Source organism: Denticeps clupeoides, chromosome 8 (genome assembly GCF_900700375.1).
Source record: "Denticeps clupeoides chromosome 8, fDenClu1.1, whole genome shotgun sequence".
NCBI classification, from domain to species: Eukaryota; Metazoa; Chordata; class Actinopteri; order Clupeiformes; family Denticipitidae; genus Denticeps; species Denticeps clupeoides.
This window is the reverse complement of record NC_041714.1, coordinates 4,639,834-4,662,881: the sequence shown is the minus strand read 5'-3', so window position 1 is coordinate 4,662,881 and position 23,048 is coordinate 4,639,834. Positions and strand designations below refer to the sequence as shown.

Here is a 23,048-nt window from a genome sequence, read left to right as displayed (position 1 = left end):
TTGTAAAAATGCTTCGATTATAGTAGAGAATAGAATTTGCTCTTGAAAAAAGACCATTTTGGTCTAGTATTTGTGATAAAATGTTAGACTGAAAAGGGGTCATGTATTTAGGGAAGTGGTGGCTTAGGCGGGGCAGTGGTGGCCTAGCGGTTAAGGAAGCGGCTCCGTAATCAGAAGGTTGTCGGTTCGAATCCCGATCCGCCAAGGTGCCACTGAGCAAAGCACCGTCCCCACACACTGCTCCCCGGGCGCCTGTCATGGCTGCCCACTGCTCACTCAGGGTGAGGGTTAAAAGCAGAGGACAAATTTCGTTATGTCATCATGTGCTGAGCTGCGGTGTTTCACAATGACAATCACTTCACTTTCACTTTTTCAAAAGACTTTTTCCCCATTTGACGAAATTGTCCCTTTAAGTGCATAAGTATGTATAGGAGATAAAATGTGAAGCCAACATTACAAGACGAGATGGCTTTAATTTTCTTTCTGTCAGACACAATAAATCTAATTAAATCACAGTTACATAAGTTATAATAGGATACACAATACTCTGACATGAGGACATGCAGGTCTGAAACTAGACTGCAAATGCAAGTTTCAGTATTTAGGTGTTTGGTTGTGACCTTGACCTGATCGGTGGGAGGCGGCCTGCTGTTCTCATCAGATGCGTTCCACTGGTCGCCCCAGTGCTCCCTGCTTTTAGAGTTTTCTCCAGATGTGGACTCGAGATCATCACACTCTCTGTTCTCAGGGGAGAGGCGTGCAGCCATTTCGAACACCCATGTCCCTTTTCCTCGACAGGATAAAGGGACATCCTGAAGGCCAGTGACACCAGGGTCAGCAGGTTGACCTTCATGTCGAGCACAGTTCAGTTGTTGGAGGTGCGGCAGGCGGGAAATCTGCTTTGTATTCCACAGTACAACGTGTTTAACATCTGTGTTGATGTGAGCATGTTTTATATATTTCACATTCAGTGTGAACTATGCCAATCTTGCTAGGGTTTGCCAGGCATAGGTTTGTGTATTTGCAAGACAGCTATAATAGTTTCTCTAAACTGCTGCTCTCGCCAATTTGCCATAAACCTTTGGTTTGAAGAACAGATTCAATCCCATGTTTTAGAAATGGCAAAAAATGACAGTGTCTTGCTCACAGTGGTAGTAAGTGGGGTTTGAACCTGTGACTTTAAGGTCTTCTGGTGTCTGGCTACTACCACCCTTAATAATAATAATTACAATTTGTATAATTGAACCCCCCTGTGTGGCCAGATGTGACCTTGTGCATCTTTATACTCCCAGCAAGAGCCCACGAGAGGATTCAGTATGTGGCCATGGTGGCCCTCACCTGAGACCAAGGCAAGGGTGAAAGGTCCTGAAAATCCTTCAGGGTTTATCAGTAAAATAAAACAGTCATAAAAATGTTCTCTGTTAATCAGTAATCAGACAAACTAATAAATAAACAGCCCATGAAACCCTGTGGTTTTTAATATAGTCCAATAACATGTTCATACTTATACAGAGTTCTTGAGACCTTATAGATTTTTATGACACTTCCTAAAAAGTTTTATTGACATTTTAGAACAGTCTTATGCTGCATGATGGAGGGTGCATCACCCCTTATGTATAAATGTATTTTTACCATAAATCTTGACTTGGCCTGGGTGAATCACATCACTTTGACAGGTTATCGCTGTGCATAAGCAGGCCTTGGATTATAAAGAGCAAGGTGATTGTGTGGCACTCACAGACACCGCGCTGTATTTGAAGGCCTCAAGGCGAGCAGCATGGCATGCAGCTGAGGACATGCCTTATCTGCGGTACATCTGAGGTGCCGCTTATATCCCTCACCCTTTCCCTCTAATCTCCCAGACCAGGAGAGTGGAAATAATGCAAATTGCATTTCCATGGAAATCACTTTCTGTGTGTGTATGTGTGTGTGTCTCTGTTTTTGTGTGTATAGCATGTAAACATGGGTAAATGTGTCGATTCACTTTGAAGTCACTTTTATGTCTGTGAATGACTGTGTGTGTGTGTGTGTGTGTGTGTGTGTGTGTGTGTGTGTGGATTTGAAAAGGATGGCTATGCATTAAATTATAGAGTTTATAAAGTGTTTACTTTTAACTAAATTAAAAAAAGATTGTCTTAAATGGACTTATCTATCCAGTCATTCCAAAAAATATGGATGTGTGGCTCTCTTATTGAAAAAAGCGTAACAAATTGTCAGTGCAAGTTATCTGCTCAACTCTGGCAGTGGAACCAGTTTGTGCAACAGCTTTCATCAGCCGTGCACATTTCAGTTGTGACAATTGACAAATCAGCCGTCAGACGTTGCTTTTGGTTTGGTGTGTTTCACTCCTGCTTTTGTTCCCTGATTATTGATGTCATTCCTGCTCTGAGATCAGTAGCGCCACTGTTCTCTATAGATGTAGTGGAAAAAAAGTGGGTGAAGAATAAGTCAGTGTAATGATGGGGGTCTCCCCTTAATAGGTCTGGGCCCACGTCTCCTTCACAACCCTGCCACCCTTCAATGGGTCAGAGGTGGCCCTCGGCCCATTTCCTGCTCCTTTCTTTCTTGCTTTCACACGTCAGTGCCCCAGCGGTGCTCCAGCCCTCCCGTAGATAAGATAAGAAACACATGCTCTTCCCACCTCCTGGCAAGGGAGTCCCAGGCGGACCTGCTGACGCACGCACCCTCCCAGACCCCCCCCCCCCTCCCGCTCTTCACCCCCCTCCCCCCCATCAGCCTCATGTCAGGCAAGCGAAAAGTGGTACCTTGGCAGCCTGCCCTTGACACATTGCCAGGAGAACGTTGCTGAAAACAGCGCTTTTTCCTTCCCTCGCTGCGTCTCCGTAGTGATTCATGCAGCATGTATGGCTGTGAAGAGTTTTCTTATTTCTCAATTATGTTACGTCAGGAGGTGAAGGCGATTCGTTGTTTGCCTGAGATTCTTATGCAATAAGTGTAGTTCATATGGTCTGTGTAATAAGTCATCTTTGTCATAATTTGATTAGGGTAATGTTTTTTTTTATGATAAGGTTACATTCAAATATCCAAAGTAGCCGAATACTGAATATAACTCGTATTAGCTTTGAGCCGTTCGATAACATTGTTCTGCAACAGAAGTCTTTGTATTTTGGTACAGTAGCAAAAAAAAAAAAAATTATTTTATGAAGTTTACATGATGAATCTCAAAGTTTTTTTGTTTAGTTTTTTTGCAGTCACGTGTATTTATGTCATGCTTGTCTTTTTTGAACAGAACTTGACATACATGGACTCGAGGGCCAAACCAGGTGACAGCGAGTAGCTAACAGAGACTAGAGACGGAAGGCAGGTTCTACCCACACAACTAACTAGACACATGTGGACACAGCCCAAGACGAAATGGTCAGGACGGGACAATTTGTTAGCGTTGGCATAGTTTACCATTCAACCCAAAAACGTTTGGGCAAACCAAGCGAACATATAGTCAGATTCAATACAAAAAGTATGTTAATAAATCAGGTAACTGTGAAGCCGTCTTAACTCTCCACCAAAGCAGCAATGCTCCTCTACCAAAATGAGGCCTTAGAAAAAGGAGCATGACGCATTTAAGACATCCAGGGGGATAAGTGACAGTGGCACTGAACTGATCTAAAAACGGAAGAGTGTGCCATTGTAAAATAAGGACATAGCAGGCATTAGAGCTGAAATTAGGTCTTAATCACGATAAACCTTCTTTCCTCTGCTGCTGGTAACTTGCACATGAACATCCCCACATGTTCTGGCCAGTTTTCTATACTTGCAGGGACCCTATGTTATATCTCTTGCCCTCCGTGAAGCAGCTCGGCTCCGTTTCTGTTGGGTGCTTCTCCTGCTGCTGTTCGGGACGATGGTTTTCCATGTCACTCTCTTACGGTCACAGGCCCATTAGCGCAGCACTCGGTTCAGATTCATCTCCCAGAAGAAACTTTAGACATCGCTGGTCGCCTAGCTACGTGTGATAAATTGCAGGTCCGGCCACGTGTGGAGTAAATCTCCGTAACGCAGCGCGTACGTACGGTGGGATCCTGATACATTGTTTTGGAACATGGATAATCTGTGTTTGAGAACGGATCTCTTCCACCTGGCCAACACTGGAGCCTATTGTGCGAGCAACTTGCGTTGTTTATTTTGGCCCCGACCCCCGGGACGAGGGTGGTGCTAGTGGCATTATAAAGGGACTGAGATGGGGGGCGCTGCGGAGACAGGGGGATGTAGACGTGTTTTCCAGTGGCTCCTCAGAAGGGTGACTTTTTATATAATTTTTACTTTTTAAGTGCACTTGATTTACCCTCTTTTTCGAACCAAACTTTTGTGCCAAAGCTGCTCGCCTATTATTTTAATTTTTAGTGTATGGCACAATGGCTAACCGCGGAAAAACCGAGCAATCTAAGTCAGGCCGCAGTAAACATCGGTCTTCTCCTGAGCTGGAAGCTACTTCACAGTCGGACACTAACGAAAGTTTATTGCTGGGTATGAGACGAATGATGGACGAGATGCGAACCGACATCCTTGACAAATTTGACTCTATTATTTCGGAAACTGTCCGAAGGGAGATAACGGTGGCTCTGGAAGTTTTTGATGGCAGGTTAGCTGCACAAGGAGAGACAATCGCGAATCTCGAACGTTCGGCGAACGATCACGATGGTAAGCTAACCGAGCTGCAGGCTAGCGTTAGCACGCTAACAGCACAGGTAGATTACCTGTCCAGGAAATGTGAAGACCTGGAAAGTCGCTCCAGATTAAATAATATTCGCTTGGTGGGACTTCCCGAGGGTCTGGAGGGCCCACGACCAACTGAGTTTGTGGCGCAGTTCCTGCAGGACCTACTCGGTCTTGATGAGAAACCTGTACTGGATCGTGCTCACCGTACCTTACGTCCCAGGTCCAAAGATGGCGAACCTCCGCGTCCACTTATTATTAGAGTTAACCTGTTCCAGGTTCGGAACGAGATTCTACGAAGAGCCGGAGAAATGTCTCCTCTTCTCCACATGGGTAAGAAGATTTCTATTTTCCCGGACTTCACAGCGGCGGTGGCGAAGAAAAGAGCGACATTCGCTAACGTGAAGAAGGAGCTCCACTGCTGCCCGAACATTAAGTTTGGACTTCTCTATCCGGCCACACTGCGCATTACACTGGCCAACGGTCAGACCCACAGGTTCGAGGATCCCGCTTTGGCGCTGGACTTTATTGAGAAGAAAGTGAAAAAGGTGGTGGCTCCAGATTCCCTCTAGCTAGCTAATTAGCTAACGTGCCATTGTTGCTGGTAACATCGCGGAATTCATGTTCCCGGTGTTGTTCTAAAACTTTCTCACAAGGTGAGCTTTATATTCTTTTAAGAAGATCTGATTATGTACTCTAATAGAGCTATGATGTCGATCTTTCTTTCTTGGTGCTACCTTTAGAAATGTCGAAATTTAGATTGTGTGTGTGTAGTTATTTTATTCTCTTCTTTTTTAAGATATACTGTGCCTTCCTTTAGGTATTGTGAATGCAAATTAATATTGCCGGTGTTTTCAAGTTGTAGGTTTATGTTTCACTTACTAATCCTGTTTTTCCTACTTAGGGTTAGTGCAATTTGTTACTAAGGGTTAACTTTAATTTAGTTATTTTTGTGCACGGTTATTGGATTTCCAATTTGTCACTCTTCATTAGGAACGTCTTGTAGTGATGGGCAGTAGGTTACTTGCACCATCCACGGACGTGCCAAGAAGATGGTGTGTTATGGGGTGGGTGGCGCGCCTCCAGTTTTGGGAGAGGCTTCTGCTAGGTTGGGTGGGGTGGGGTCTTGGTTTTTTATTTCAGTTATTTATTTTTCCTTTTTGTTTTATTAATTTTATTTTACATTCAGCTTACTTCACTTCCCACTTTATTGCGGAGTTCCACTTTGAGACAACATTCCTCTTTTACTCTAAGTTATGACCAGGGCTAATTCTGTATCGATCCCAGGTGGGGGCAACATTTTATTTGCTAGTCTCAACTGTAGGGGGCTCAACAATCCTATAAAACGTAGTAAGATCTTTCATTATCTTAATCACGCAGGTGCCCATGTAATATTCTTACAAGAAACACATCTCAAACCCTCAGACCATGTCAGACTTAAGAAGGGCTGGATCAATCAAACCTACCACTCTTCATTCTCAGGGAAAGCAAGAGGAGTAGCCATACTACTGCATAAATCTGTCCCTTTTGTACATACAAGTGTAGTATCTGACCCTAATGGGAGATTCGTAATTGTTACGGGCCAAATCCATAATACTTCAGTGGCTCTAATTAATATATATGCCCCCAATTATGACGATGAGGGTTTCTTCAAACGTCTCTTTTCATTGATTCCTGATTTGTCTACACATTATCTAATATTAGGGGGTGACTTCAATTGCTGGCTTAATCCCCACTTGGACCGCTCTTCTTCTACAGTTTGTGCTCCTTCTAGGTCGGCTAAGGCTATTTTATCTTTTATGAAAGAATATGCAGTTTCTGATGCCTGGCGTTTCTTCAATCCTACTAAACGTGAATACTCCTTTTTTTCTCAAGTTCACCATACCTTCACTCGCATTGATCTTTTTTTGGTGGATAATAGATTACTTTCATCCACATCAGATTGTAAATATGATGCCATTGCCTTATCAGACCATGCATCAATCTCAATTAATATATTTTTCAAGAAATTTAATCACACTAGAGCACCATGGCGGCTTAATACTTGACTTCTTTTGAATGAAGAGTTTAATAAGTTCATTTCACAACAGATTGACTTATTTATTAGCTTCAATAAAACCCCTGATATATCAGCGTCTTTGTTGTGGGAAACCCTGAAGGCTTATATAAGGGGGGAGATTATCTCTTACTTAGGCTATGAGAAAAAACTTAGAAAGCGAAAAGAGACTGAGTTGTTGCAGCATATTTTTCATTTAGACAATGAATACGCCATTAATCAATCCCCAGACTTATACAAGGAGCGTCTCTCTGTGCAAGCAGAGTATGACACTCTTATGACACATCAAGCTACAGAAATGATACTTCAATCCAGAGCTAACTATTATGAACATGGAGACAAGGCCAGCAAGTTATTGGCACACCAGATACGTCGGACAGCAGCTTCCCGTCAAATACTACAGATCCAAACAGTCTCGGGCAAAACCTCTGATCCCCTGGAAATTAACAAAGCCTTTAAGGAATTCTATGTGTCTCTTTACTCCTCTGATCTTACATCTTCTTCTGCTGAGTTTGATAATTTTTTTGACAAACTGCATATTCCCTCCATAGACACATCCATTGCTGAGGATTTAGAGAAGCCAATCACCATTGCAGAACTTAGATCGGCACTGATGTCTCAGCAAACTGGAAAATGTCCCGGACCTGATGGATTTCCTTGTGAATTCTATAGAAAGTTCTGGGATAAACTGGCTCCATTATTGCTAGACATGTATAATGAATCGTTTGACTCTGGCTGCCTTCCTCAAACCCTTTCACAAGCCACCATCTCACTGCTTTTAAAAAAGGGCAAAGATCCTTTGTGCTGCTCATCCTACCGCCCAATCAGCTTGTTGAATGCAGATTTTAAACTTTTATCAAAATTGTTGGCTGTAAGACTGGAATCTACCCTCCCAAGCATCATCTCTGCAGACCAAACAGGATTTATCCGAAACAGACACTCTTTCTCTAACCTTAGATGTCTGTTTAATATAATTTATAACACTCCGGATCCCTCAGCTCAGGAGGTCCTCATATCACTCGATGCTGAAAAGGCTTTTGATAGAGTGGAATGGCCCTATCTTTTTCATACACTGGGAAGGTTTGGCTTTAAAACAAACTTCATTTCATGGATTAAGATACTTTACTCCTCACCGCAAGCATCTGTTAGAACAAATAATACTCAATCTGAATATTTCCCCCTCTATCGTTCGACTAGACAGGGTTGCCCCTTAAGCCCTTTATTATTTGCGCTTGCAGTTGAACCTCTTTCAATTGCACTTAGGTCTAACACTCAGATTACTGGAATTGTTAGGAATGGGCGGGAGGTGAGAGTGTCCCTTTATGCAGATGACCTCTTGTTATATATCTCTAATTTACCAGTTTCAATCCCTGCTGCTCTTACTATTCTTCAATCATTCTCTGAGATTTCTGGTTATAAATTAAATTTGAATAAAAGTGAATTATTTCCCATTAGTACTGCTGCTAGGAATTACCCTCTTTATAGCTTACCCTTTAAAATTGCCCATCATTTTACATATCTTGGTGTCTCTGTCACATCTAAATTTGAAGATCTTTTAAAGGCTAATTTTGTTTCCTTGCTATCTAAGGTTCGAGAGGATTGTGAACGGTGGTCCATTCTCAATCTGTCCCTGACTGCACGTGTTAATACGGTGAAAATGAATATTTTACCACGTTTTTCTTACCTATTTCAATGCATACCAATATTTCTGCCTCAGTCATTTTTTCAGAAAGTTGACTCTGTGATCTCTGAGTTTATCTGGAACAAGAAAGTTCCAAGACTACGCAAACAATACTTACAAAGACCAAGAAAACTGGGTGGGTTAGCCTTACCACATTTTAGGTTTTATTACTGGGCATCTAATATTAGGATCCTCAAATACTGGGTTCAGTCCGAACCATCAGATGCTCAAATCAATTGGTTGGCAATAGAAGCAAATTCGGTCAAACCTACATCTCTGAGAGCTTTAGTGCACTCTGCTATCCTGTCTTCCACTTTGCCTTATACTAAAAATAGGATTGTTAGAACTACTCTCAGAATTTGGGTGCAGTTTAAACGGTACTTTGGGTTACAAACTTCTTCCACCTATGCCCCGCTGGCTGCAAATCACCAGTTCCCTCCATCTCTGGTTGATGATCTGTTCTCTATGTGGTCAAAAGCTGGCATTCACTCTTTTAAAGACCTATACATAGACAATGTCTTTGCCTCTTTCTCACAACTGCTTCAGAAATATTCTCTTCCTCAGCATCATTTCTTTAGATACTTGCAGGTGCGTAGCTTTGCTCATCATACCTTTCCCACATTTCCCAATCTACCCCCAGACTCTGTTTTAGATGACCTTCTTAAACCAACTCCATCTCTGAAAGGTTCGGTTTCTCATACTTACAATCAGATTTTTAATACATGTACTAATTCACTAACCCCTCTGAAGACACTCTGGGAAGAGGATTTGGGACAGGAAATTCCTGATGAGATTTGGGGGGAGGTTTTGCTGCGAGTTCACGGATCAACTATTTGTGCTAGACTTGGCCTCATACAGTTTAAAATCTTACACCGTTCATATTACACTAAGCTGCGGTTATCACAAATCTATGAGGGCGTCAGTCCTTTGTGTGACCGATGTCAGCAGTCCCCTGCCAATATTATTCATATGTTCTGGCTTTGCCCTTCTTTACACCAGTACTGGACTGAAATATTTGACATGTTGTCAGAATTTGTGGGGAAAAGAATAGAGCCCAACCCACTTGGGGCATTGTTTGGGGTTTTCTCCTCACCTTCTTCATTATCTGTTCATCAAAGGGACATGCTGGCCTTCTCTACCTTACTGGCAAGAAGACTCATTACAACAAACTGGAAATCCTCGAAACCTCCCAGCCAAATTCACTGGATACGAGATATTCTTTATTTTGTTAAACTGGAAAGGATAAGACTTTCACTTAGGGGTTCCCTTAAGACATTTAAAAAGATATGGGGTCCTTTCCTTGATCTGGTTAAGAATAAGAATTTCCCTTCTGGTCCTGGGTGATACAGTCCGCATCTCGGTGGAGCTCTGCAGAAGTGGTTTTAAATTTATTTACTTATTTATTTATTTTTGTATAGGTTGATGGTGGGGGTGGATTGTAAGCTGCTTTTTTTTTTTTTTTTTTTTTTTGGTTTTGTGTTTTTTTCTTTTTTTTTTTTTCCCTCTTTTTTATTTTTCTTTTTTTTTCTTTTTTTTGGGTATATCTGAATGTGTATGTATGTATCAATGTGTATATATATGTGTGTGTATATATATGTGTGTGTATATATATATATATAATATTTTTATATTATTATTATCCTTTTTCTTCTGTTTGGTTGTTTAAGTTTGAGAGTTTGAGCTGTTTTCTTTTGTAACCTTCTGAGAATATTGCTATTGCCTATGCTCTAATTCTAATAAACAAAGTTTAAAAAAAAAAAAAAAATAAAGGGACTGAGATGGGTGCGGGCGGTGTTTCTGACTGGTTAATGTTCTCTACAAACCTGCGTGTGCGTGAAATCCCCACTGACGTTTTGAGTCTGAGTGGAAGCGGTCGTTTGAGAACGAATACTGATTTAAAAAAAAAACAAAAAAACTTTTTATTACTTAACTGCTCTGTGAAATCTGTCAAGTCCACCGGCCACTGCAGCCAAACGAAACAGGATCCTGAAAAGTCTGGAGTTCTACTTTCCAAGGGCCCACCGCTGAGATGCGACTGTACGGGATTGCCAGGGAGGACTGATAGATCTGTGGACTGCTGGAGCATGATAGATACAGTAAAAAGAGACTATCAACAGCTGTACTCCGTAAAAGCATATCTGAAAAACATGTTCACAACAGCCAGTTACACTCGTTATATGGAATATTTAGCCTTATGATTGGTTACATTAAACTAAATTTAAAATGAATCACAAAAAGGTGTATATAATGTGTTCAGTATTTCTCAATAATATTTTACATTTTCTGAATAATGTCCAAAGCCACCCCAAAAAAACATAAAAATTTATGTAATATAATTTGCATGATCTTAGTCTGTGTAAAAATAATTAATATCAAGTGTATACATTTAAACATTCCAATGGCATTCTGGTGAGTAACTTCAATGTAACATTTTTGCGTCCTTGCACACGGAATCCTCTTTCGTGAGAAGCTCCCATTTGAGATTTTTTTCTGTTGTTGTTGTTAACCACAGTGCTGTTGTAGGACCTTGTGAGCTGACGTCCTCCACGTTTGACAGAAAATGGACATGTATGTCCTTATTGGGCGAAGCGCCTTTTTATATGTATGCTTTTGAGAATTGCGGTGACGTCAGGCCTTTGGTGTCAGTCGCCCCAAAAAGGAAAATATTTCACTGCTCAAACCCCAAAGGTCAAGCATCTGAACAAGCTGTGTCCACCATCCCAGTGGGGTGAACATTTCCCCCTTCCCTTTTAGATTTAGTCAGAGGGGACATCATCAGCTGGGACAGTGTGGGATGTATGAGGCCCACAAGTATACCAGTGATCCCTGGGGTCCCTTGGTCAGTGCAGTCACAAGTCCATGTAGCCGAGGAAAGAACAAGGAAAAAATAAAATGGGGGGAAAAACATCAGGAATGCTTGTAATGTGCTGGAAAAACCCCTTATCAGTCTCCAGCAAGAAGGAACGATGGCCTAGGGGCCAAAGCAAAGTTTTCTTACTAACTGATAATTCTTTTCTTTCTTTTTGTATCACAGTTTTCAGAATTTTTTGAATGCCAAGAATTGTCACATGACTTGCACATTGAAAAGGCCACCTTTATGGCATCTAAGGTAGCAGTGGGATTCCACCAACGCTTCCTGAGTTGAAGCTGCCGCTGAGCATTGTTGGCAGTGAGCATTATGGCACATCTTCTGCCATCACTGGAAAAGTGGTGTCAGTTTTGATTTGAAACATTATTAGTGGTGGCAGTGGCCTTGGGGCAGTTGTGGCCTGGCGGCCCCGTAACTACAAAGTTGCCGGCTTGAATCCCGAGCCGCCAAGGTGCCACTGAGGTGCCACTGAGCAAAGCACCGCCCCCACACACTGCTCCCCGAGCGCCTGTTATGGATGACCACCGAGAGGACACATTTTGTTGTGTCACCGTGTGCTGTGCTGCAGTGTTTCACAATGAAAATCACTTTCACATTTTTTCACTTTCAAAAAACGATTCTTGATTCACTCCAGACAACACTTTCTGTTAAAAGTTTGGACACACCTGCTCATTCGCTTTTTTTTTTACATTATAGAACAAAACTGTAGATACGGGACAATGAAATAACTTGTTCATCTTAATGAGCATCTCATGAAGCGACTTTTGATGATGACAAAAGTGAACAAAGAAGCCACGAAGGAAAAAGAATCGACTCTGAAAAAAACAGATTTATCAAACATACTTCACTTTCCATCTTAGTCTCCATAAACAGAAAAGACTTTAGTTAAAGTTTGAGTATTAATTCAACTTATTTACTCTTAAGTTAAAGTGAAACATTCTTAACAACAAAGTATCCCAGCGAAGGACAGCCATTTTTGGTCAAAGCCTCATGTCAGATTAATGTAATAATAAATTAACAGAAGAGCTGGTGAGAGTATTCAGTGCAGAGAAAACGTCTACGCCTGACCTTTTGCCCATTTTCTCTCGTTTTAGGTCCATGCCATGTCGTGAGATGGGACTTAATTCAATGAATTAAGAGTAATTTGCCAGTTTTGTAAATGCAGTTAGACAGAAAGACAGATATTCATGTTTACAATTTAGGTATTAAAAGTAAAAGATTGCACTGGTGGGCTAACACTGCACCCAGGGTGGATTCCAACAAGCTTTTTTCAGAAGTCAGACAAAACATTTGGCAGAAAAAGAAATAACGTAACGTAAGGATGCAGGAGTACAATGTTTGTACCAGAGGTGGATAAATTACACATGTACTTATTTTAGGTATTTTTTTATATAAATGTTTAGTGGAATGTTACTAATTACTCTGCCACTAATAACTATTAAAATGAATGTATATGTACTTTTACAACATTTATCAGATGCCTTTATCCAGAACAATTTACAGGCAATATTTACAGGGACAGTCACCCTGGAGACACTCAGGGTTAAGTCTCTTGCTCAGACCACATATATATATTTTTAATATAGGGTTTTAATAGGGTGGTAACAGCCTAGTGGGTAACATACTCGCCTATGAACCAGAAGACCCAGGTTCAAATCCCACTTACTACCATTGTGTCCCTGAGCAAGACACTTAACCCTCAATTGCTCCAGGGGGGGACTGTTCCTGTAACTACTGATTGTAAGTCGCTCTGGATAAGGGCGTCTGACAAATGCTGTAAATGTAAATGTTTAAGTCTTTGGAAGCTGAATGTGTGAAAATTGTAGGACTGAATGCTAGTACTGAGTGCTTGGCGATATGTAAAACTGAAATATTGTTTTTCCACACACTAATGATAATTATTGTGTTTGTATGATCATTTTATCCTCTGTACAATCAATAATTCCAAAACCCCCATAATGTTATTTAAAATCCCATGTTATTTTATTAGCATGACAGGGTACAGATCTCTGTTTTCATCTGGCCTCGCAGACATACTTGGCTTGTAAATGCGCAGTCATCTCACGTGCATTTACAGCCAATCAACACACTTGGTTGTCACACATAGGTGTCAGACTTATGACCCGTGGGCCAAATCCGGCCCGGTTTACAGTTACATTTGGCCCGCTAGATTATTTAATATAGATCTATTTTATGGTGATGTCATGATCCGGTCTGGAAGGAGTTTCATGTTCATCCTGTGTAATTTTTCCTGATCATGTTCACCTGTGTAAGAGTGTATATAGCTGCCCTGTTTGTGTCTGTTCATGGTCGGGTCATTGTTATTTGTTACTGGATGTCTCCCCTGTCCAGAAATTCAAGATCAACTGCTTCACCAGGTCCAACCAGCGTGGCAGGTGATTTGATAACACACAGACGACAGTTCCTATATTGCAGTGCTTCAGATGCGTTGCTGAACGCGATCCGTTCTGTATGTAAAATTGCATTAAACACTGTAATATTCAGTCAATGATAATATGTGTTATTAAAGCAGAGCTACGTCAGAATGGAAATTGTGTGTGTATGATCATTTTTCTCAAAATACGACCACTCTAACATGCTGGTATCATCCTTCAACATACTTCAATAAACTGTAATGACTAACACAATAAAATAGCTTTAGCCTGGTACTGCCATTATGGCTAACTTTGATAACTAGCCATTAGACATTTCAATCAGCATTAAATCGTACCTGTACCTGTTTCCTTAGATTAGATAGTGAATTCTTGAAAGACGAAAATGTATGGGGCTGAGGCAGGCACAAAAGGCATTGGAAAGTGAAAGAGTCCTTATTCTTTTCAACAATTTCAGAAAAAATCTCTGAAATAAGGCCATGAATGTTCAAACTGGATTATTGCAGGTCAATAGCCTCATGCTGGGATTCGATTGGTGCACTTATGCCTTCTGAGGCATCGCGGGAGACATGGAACGGGCGCATTCTCTGATGCCACGTGCCGATCCGCATCTTAATTTTGATCTAACATGTCAAAGGTAACGAATACAGTACAGTAACGAATTATTAGCACTTCTCATCTCTGGCCAGTTTTCAGATGTGTCATTCGTGAACATGTTCGTTTGAGAGTGCTGCACTGCACCTCTCCTGGACATGCAGTTTGGCGGACTGGATGAATCCATGAAGGGAACTTGATCTAATATCTAAACTTAATTTTTGATCTGATTTGGGAGTTAGATTGCCACTGATGAAATTCCGGCACTTAGTCTGGCAAAGCTGGCCATAAGCTTCCGCATTACTGAGAGTGTGAAGCGCCAAGTGTTTCTTGCAAAAAAGCGAGGTTCACCCTTACTCGGAGCAGATCAATGGATTGATGGACTACTACCAAACCAGGCGACCTCGGCGCGTTGGATGATGAGACGTGACAGGGGACGAGTAGCAAAATGATTTCTGAAGTCCGCGTGCGGCGGCCGTTAGTCGTGAAGAGCTTTGGTCTGCGTGCTCATGCATCATTCATCCCACGGGTGCAGCCGAAGCCGCCGTTTCACATGTGAGCAGGAAGTGTGTTGCCTTAATGCCTCATCAGCAGTGGCGAAAAAGCGCTCCCTGCCTTTACTAATCTTGTCCGACGAAGTGGGGAGAATATCCGGTGATCGAGAGAGCAGGGCCTTGAGAGAGGTACCGGCCACGCGACGTCCTTGTGTGTACTTTGTGGGGTTTTTTTGGGCTGCATTAGTGGTTTGTTGTTGCGCTCCTCGTCATGTGATGCATTGTGTAGCTTTGATGATGTTCCATGTGATTACACCACTAAAATTTGCGCGCTATTTTTGCTGTCTTAAAGCCCCTCTGGGGTGTTTTTCCATTCTTTGGACGGGGGTATGGGGGGACGCTGAGGTGTCCTAGTTTGCGGTGAGTGTGGAGAGAGAGGGAGCGGTTGGGGGGTTTGGTCGGGGAGGCGTGAGGTTCATATCCAAGGTCTGAGGGGGCAGAATGTGAGACTGCTTTGTTTAGTGTGTGTGTGTGTGTGTGTGTGTGTGTGTGTTATAAAGAGAGACAAGGAGAGAGCAGGAGAAAGAAACTGAATTGAGGTCTACCGTTCTGCCATGATCCCAGCTCCTCCAATGTCATTTTCTAGGCCTTGTTTTGTGTGAACTGTCCTAATTCCTCATTCTTATAATAATGTTCAATTTTATTATGTTCAATTTTATTATGATCAATAAAATGTACCAATGTGTAAATAGTGTAAGATTTGGCAATATGTGGAGCAGTGGTGGCCTAGCGGTTAAGGAAGCGGCCCCGTAATCGGAAGGTTGCTGGTTCAAATCCCGATCCTTTCAATATATACAAATGCAGGAAATCAAATACACATATGGCATGTACATATGTTAAATACACAGTTGTATATACAAATTTTATTAAACCACTTTCAATATTTATTTAACTCTCTCTCTCTCTCTCTATATATATATATATATATATATATATATATATATATAAACAGACATGGTAATAGTAAATACAACACAGACGTTATAAATAACTGTATATTAACATGCAATATTACCAATACCAGTAATACTTTTAAAACAAAATGCATGTATCTAACCATCTAGCTTTCAACACAGCAAGTCTTCTCTTTTCTCCATCTCGCTCTTTGTATTTCACTGCGTCCCCTCCAGTATCTGATTTATTAAGCGGCCCATGTGCGTCAGCACTGGCTCTGGGAGTCTCGTGAGGCGTTACGCTCCTGAAGAGCTGTGTCTCGTGTCTGGCCAGCGTCAGCCGTCTCTCTCCCTCCCTCTCTCTCTCTCTCTCTCTCTCTCTCTCTCTCTGCTTCTCCTTGCCGGCTGTGTTCAGTGTGTGTGAGTTCCCAGGCTGTGAGAGGCAGACGTTTGCAGCGGCCCCAGCTTCTGCTCTGTCTGTCTGGACCGGGACGCCGGGAGCTCCCAGATCGGCTGCTGTTGTCTCCGGGCTGAGCCGTACCCGGACACAGACCTGGAGAGGGCTGCCTGTGCCCCCATCTGGTTCGGTTTTAGTGTTCAAAGAACGCAGCCTGTTCCGTCCTCATCTGTTTGCCTTTTGTTGTTGTGCGCCCAAACAGTCTGTAGCCCCTCGCTACCCCTGCCTGTTTGTGGGATCTCCAGGACTGCTCCTGCTACCCTATGCATTCCGGCTGAGTGTAGCATCAAATATGTGTTTATGCGTCTGTCAGCGAGAGGGGAGCGCTGAACACATGTTTCCCAGCTGTTGGCGTAGGCCACATGTACTGCTCAGCATCCCGGCACTAGCCAGGAGCACCTTTCCTCCGCCTGAAAACGTAGCTACAGCAGACAATCAACGCCGGGGCGGGGCGGGGCGGGGCTGGGCGGGGCGGAGCTCGGGGACATGGGCGGCTTGCCCTCCGACGGCTTGCGGGAATCTGCAGCAGACACCACTGACGCCGGTGGCCGCATTAGAGCTGTTCTCCCCGCCGCAGCGATGGCCCGGTAAATGGCCGTTTGCCCTGACAACAAAGACAATAAACAGCAGCACTTAGTGAGCTCTCAAGAACTTAATTGCCTATTAGGCGCAATCAAGCTCACCCCGCCAAACCCCCCCCGCCACTCTTTCTCCGGGCTCGGCTGGGCCCCTCCCTGCAGACCCAGCCTCACAATAAACACGTCCCGACTAACAGTGCCACTCGCCGTCACACGGACCGTCCACGTCTGCCGTTTGTCAGGGCTTCTGTTTGTAGTGTGTTCTTTATTCACTACGGGGAATATTTTCATGGTGCCGTGTAAGTGTGGGGACTGTTAACCAGTTCAGTGGTTTCTGCATGTTCCGTTTTGCAGCCAGCATGATCCCAAAATCCCGTTTCTGGTGTCCCCGTGGTATTAAGACTGAGGATTAAGGTGTGTGCAAGCTGTCAATCATGCCTACAGGCTCCTCCCTTTTAAAACGTTGTTTATTAAAATGTAATTAAAGTTCATTGTCTCAGAAATATTTACACACCAGCCGAATGGACTGGGTGTGTAGCTCGATCCTCCTCTCCTGCTTGAATTTATTTATTTCTGTAACTAGAAGACACACTTGACGTGACATTAGCAAACATGGACCATGCGCAGCATCCGAAACAGCTCTGTGAAAACTGGGCCCGATATGTTATTTTTCTCATGAACTTTTGGAGGGTGGTTTACTTCCTGAATGGTTAGAAATAATAGACTTTGGGTCAAATTCCTCAAATAACAATAATGTCATGAATGAATAAAGATTCCATTTAGTGAATCATTGCTATTGTAAGATCATATCATAATACAACATAAATACGGGTTAACAGACATTTCTTCTATGCTGATCATGTTCACAAACCTCATAGTCTTTGCAGATGTTTGAGCCACTGATGCTTTTGTGCAGAATAACTTTATACTGTTCATCTCTTATGTTGGGCCTCTTCACCTTGCTTTTATACATAAGCTTGGATCCTCCATTCTGGCCCTTACAATATGTTTCAGTCACATGCTACTGCCAAATATTTGTAAAGAAATACAAAAAAAGATATATTTTCTTATATATATGAAACACAGAGACACACACATATTTATGAATACATATTTGTTAGTGGTGGGCCGTTATCGGCGTTAACGTGCTGCATTAACGTGCTGCGTTAACGTGAGACTCTTATCGGGCGATAACAAAATGATCGCCGTTAATCTATTCACAAAGTTGGGTTGGGAGTTGGGTCTATACTACGCCGGAGTTAAATGGTTACACTAGATTTATAAGTATATTTCTTCTTTCTTGTGTCTTTTATTTTCTTATTTCCTAAAGACTTTTATTTTGTTTTTGAGACCCAGTTCAGGTCTCTTGGACACATGGCGTGAGTTGTGAGAGGTGCGTGGGGTTTGTGTGCAAAAAGTTATTTCTTTCATTTTAATTTATGTACATATTAGGAATATTTTGCATGTGTGTTATTTTGCGAATATTTTTTTTATGTTCTTTTAATATTGTATATTGTAGAGAGAGGTGCAGAAAGACGCGATGTGTGACGCGATGTTCTGACGTGATCTTGCTTTTTGTACAGAATACACTTTGCACAGAAAATCTCTTGGGTGTCAGCTCATCATTTGTGGTTCAAGAAACGAAATCAAAATGTTACACAATGCAGAAGAAGAACCGCTACACTACGATGACTTTCACCTTGATATTTTAGCGCGGATGTATACCTAGCCGAATTGCACTGTAGGGGGCGAGAACGAGTCTTCGAACTGTGAAATTACCACATCAAACGTGACGTGGTAACATGGATGCAGCTATTTAACTGAATAAACAGTTGGTAAACACAAGTACATCTTATTGAACATAATTTATTTTCATCACCAATTATCATAGTAGAACAGCTTTCTCAAGCAGTTTGTGATGCATTTTGGAAACAGGAGATGAGCCCCTGGTCTAATGCGCCACCTGGCTTGAGAAACCCGTTCTCAAAGACTTACTTTTAGTCATTATTTGGGTAGCACACATATTCTAAATGCCTTCGGAAGAATTCAAACGAGCCATTTTAATCTAGATTAATCTAGAATAATCTAGATTGTGTTTGCTTTCTTTAGATTAATCTAGATTACATTTTTTTACTCTAGATTAATCTAGATTAATTCCAAGATTACAGTGAGATTAATCTAGATTAAGAAAATTAATCTATGCCCACCTCTAATATTTGTGTATATGTACATATTTTAATTATTTTTATATAACTTATAAAGCGCCATAATGTTCAACTGTCTTCTAATCATATACTTGACAGAATTGTGTACATTGTTACACATAACTATTTATTGTTAACTAATTATGTCCCAAAATTTTAATTTCACAGTTAAATTCTTATGACAATCTCAAAAACAAATGTATATGAAACAAATATGGATCTAGATCTTTAGTGTATGAATGCATGTCATGTAATGCTGCTACATTAGCATTGTCTGTTGTAATTTGATGCCAAATCTCTTTATTTGCATATTTTTACATATTCAGTACCTCGCTGTGTCTCCCGGTGATGGAGTTCATTTTTTGAGGGTAAACTTCATATTTGCACGTTAGATGGAGATGCTGGCTAGTGCATGTCTACAATGGCCATGTGTAGATGAGCGGAAGGCTAACCAGCACCATCTCTCACAGGTCTGACGGATGAGAAAGTGAAGGCCTACCTCTCCCTGCACCCTCAGATGCTGGATGAGTTCGTGTCTGAGAGCGTGAGCACTGAAACGCTGGACAGATGGCTGAAGAGGAAGAACAGCAGCCGCCCTGCAGGTACGGCTCCACCTCCTCAAACGGCGGCTCCATCCGCGGATCACCCGTTAGCGTGATTAGTGTGCAGTGGGTGCTGGGATAAATGTTGCAGCCTGACGCACGGCACACCTAGACAGGGATGAAATATTGACTATCAAACCCGTAGGACCAATTAAAGCCGATAAAATGATTAACGTCAACCAGCAGCTTCAATTATTTTATCCCACTTACACACAATAGACAGTGCAATCAGTATTATTATAAGAAATTACTAGAAATGCTCTGTCTACTTTAATGTAATGTGAAGCTGGTAATTTTATAATTACAGATGCAAATTCAACATCGAATTAAAACTCTAATTTTATTTTAGTGAAAGAGAACATTGCATTACGACGTGAAATACTACAAACACGATTAATTTTTCTGCACCTACGTTGTGGTCCGTTCTGACCCATCCGGGAGAGAGAACAGGAAAGCGAGGGAATGAAAGAGGGAGCATCAGAGAGGGCCTGCCGGGTGTTTATGGGTCATTAGGCGTGTTTGAGCGGGCTGGCTTCGCTCTGTGCAGCATGCTTCTCAGGACCCACCACATCCATCAGGGCCCACGGGGCTGGCGGCTGGCCCAGCTCGGCTGCTGACATCACAGGCCGCCTCCGGGGGCACACAGCGGGCCGGGGAGGGAGAATGTGTCGCATTTTGGAAATGGTTTCTGCATGAGCGCCACAGAGCGTGAGGGCCTCGGCCCGAACGTCTGCTGAAAAGCCGTGATGCCTGATGGCCTGTTCATGGTGCAGGACAAGCGCACGCATGCACAATATAATGCATACACACATACAAACAAAAACCACATGCATATATCGCTAAAATATGTCACACACCTGAATTCAGTTTCTTGACAAACTGCTGTTTACAATATTTTTCCACCAGTTCAAGATTCAGTGGTGCAAACAGAATGAACCCTTAAATGGTCCGTTTATACTTAACTCTTCATACTTGCAAAAAACAAACCAAAATATAATGTGCTGTATGTCAGACATTACAGGGTGATGTGCTCTCTTGTGCAGTGGCATGCAGACATGAATCCAGGGTGGTAGCAGCCTAGTGGGTAACACACTCACCTATGAACCTGAAGACCCAGGTTCAAATCCCACTTACTGAGCAAGACACTTAACCCTTAACTACTGATTGTAAGTCGCTCTGGATAAGGGCATCTGATAAATGCTGTAAATGTAAATGCCGTGGCATGCAGACATGAATCCACCATTTATCAATATGCCAAGTGTTGATTGTTCCATAATTATTAAATCTGTCATTCTCATTTAGAAATCAAAAGACGTTTACCATCTGCTGCATGATATATGCCTATTCATATGATGTATATGCATACACTACACTATATAAATCAATATATTGTGATTCCATATTTCACGCAGACATTGCAACATATGCAACATTCATACCTATTTACCCAAACCTCTACTAACTTTGTGTGTGTACTTAAGTGTCAGGTTGAAAATGTCATTGTCATTTTCTTCAGTTGCCTTTCCAATGCTCTCCCCCTCTCTGTCTCTCTTTCTCTTAGCACACACACACACGCACCCACACACGGCACACTTGGTCTGTGATTTCTCATCCTTGACCCCTCAGCCATTGGTGTCACATACATTTAAACACACGGATCAGTGGTCACCAAGAAAGACAGTCCCTCCATACCTGTTTACACTGAGCCATATTAAACACGAACGCAGAGACAAAGCATCTGTCATTAACGGCCCATTAGCGCACAAAGACGATTCTGAACAACTTCCTGAACGAACAATGAGCCGCCGGCTCCTGCAGTGCGATGAACCCATTCACACACTTTGGGACCATTGTGGAGCATCGGCCTGATTGGTCGGATGCTTATGTTTTTTTGTTGTTTTTTTTTTACGATTTTGTCCTCCTTCGCATGTATGCCATAGATCCAGCCTGTAGTGTGGATTTATTGCTGACATTCAATGTAGTTACCATACTTTTTTGGGGGGGTTTGGAAGCTGTCTTAAACAAAACATAGCTTTGGACAACAGTGGTGGGTTAAAAAAGCTTGTGAGCAGGACTGCTGACAGAAACGACACGCAGTGCACACGCTGACCCACATAGGAATGTAGGAGTGGGGTTTGCCCTGAACTTTGTGGCTGGTGCTAACAGTTTAATCACTAAAGTCATTACTCTCCTCTTTTTATGATGTGGAACTGCACTCACTATGGCATTCGTCCTTTTCACTCCCACATTTAACAAAAAAAAGTATTTTGCTGCTTTGGTCTTTAGTGTGGTTTGGTGCATTTTGGGCTGAAAAAACAATTGTGCTGCGATGCACTCCGTGTAGTGCTGTTGTCTTCAAACACTCAGCAATGTGAATGTGTGGCAGCTGTTTTGTGCTGAAAATAGGGCCCTCGCTCACTCGTGCTCTCTCTCTCTCTCCTTATGTATAATCATCGAAACAACAATCATATGATAATATTCTCAGTAGTAGCAGCAGTAGTATGTGTTTTCTGTTTTGATTATTGTTAATTGGCATGTTTTAATAGACTTATGAGGGGGACTGCCTAATTTTTTTTTTTTTAACCTTGTTGAGCGGCAGGTTTATTTGAACCAGTTGAACTTCATTTGTTTTACTTTTATTTAAAGTAAATTTAAATAATTATTTTACTACAGTTTTATCGTTTCTTTTCATATTTTTTTTGTTGTTTTGTATGACATCTCATTCTTTGTGATTCCCAGTACATATATGAAAAATGTTGCAACATACAGCTGAGCCTAGATGCACAGGGAGTCAGCTAACTTTGGCTGTATACGAAATGATATCCTGTACATGATATTTGTATTTGAAGTCTGATAGTGGTATCCTGTTTTATATCAGGTTCATATTTTTACCACCATTGATATATTCACATTGCAGCGTCTCTCTGGTATCCAGCCACTAAGGCTGTTTATTTTAGTATGACGTTGCAGTTTTCAGTGGTGGCATACTTCCACGTTTCAGCCATGACAGTCTGGTGTCACAGAAGTAAGCCTGGCTGTGCAGGGAAAACCCCAGCAGAAAGGGGAGTGGAGGTTCAAGACAATAGTCTGCTTTCTCCCCCAGTAAATTTGTTCCATATGGAGCATCTGGGATATCCACGCATCACATGACTGCAGTCGTGACGTCTCTCTGCTCTTGCCCTGCTGTCAGCCGTCCCCTCAGGCCACCCCTGTGGTCTTATAGGGATCATGTGATGGCCACCATATCACTCGCATGCTCCAGAGTACACTATGTTCTCTCTAAACTTCACCCTTGGCACTTAACGTTCACACACGTTCTTTGTTTTTGCGACTGTTCCTCTGAATGTGTGAATTTGAGTGAGTGGCTGTGTCTCGCATTGCGCTGCAGTCAGTCAGGCATTAAAAATGGAGATGACTGGCTTGCCGTTTATTCTGAAAACAGAAAAACATGACAGAGGGTTAAGACCAACTTTCTGAACATTACGAGTTATAG

General features: G+C 42.1%; 1 protein-coding gene across 5 annotated transcripts in view; it reads left to right on the top strand.

The window, feature by feature from the left end:
* The window catches only part of pde10a (phosphodiesterase 10A), a 75,684-nt gene that overhangs the window by 28,796 nt on the left and 23,840 nt on the right, over positions 1–23,048 (top strand). For 4 of the 5 annotated variants that reach the window (XM_028988551.1, XM_028988550.1, XM_028988549.1 and 1 more), the window contains one exon: positions 19,424–19,555. In XM_028988551.1, the coding sequence (XP_028844384.1) occupies positions 19,424–19,555 (132 nt within the window). Of the gene's footprint in view, positions 1–14,748; positions 14,823–19,423; positions 19,556–23,048 lie in introns of those variants that run through there. The other variant, XM_028988552.1, reaches the window with a different exon arrangement.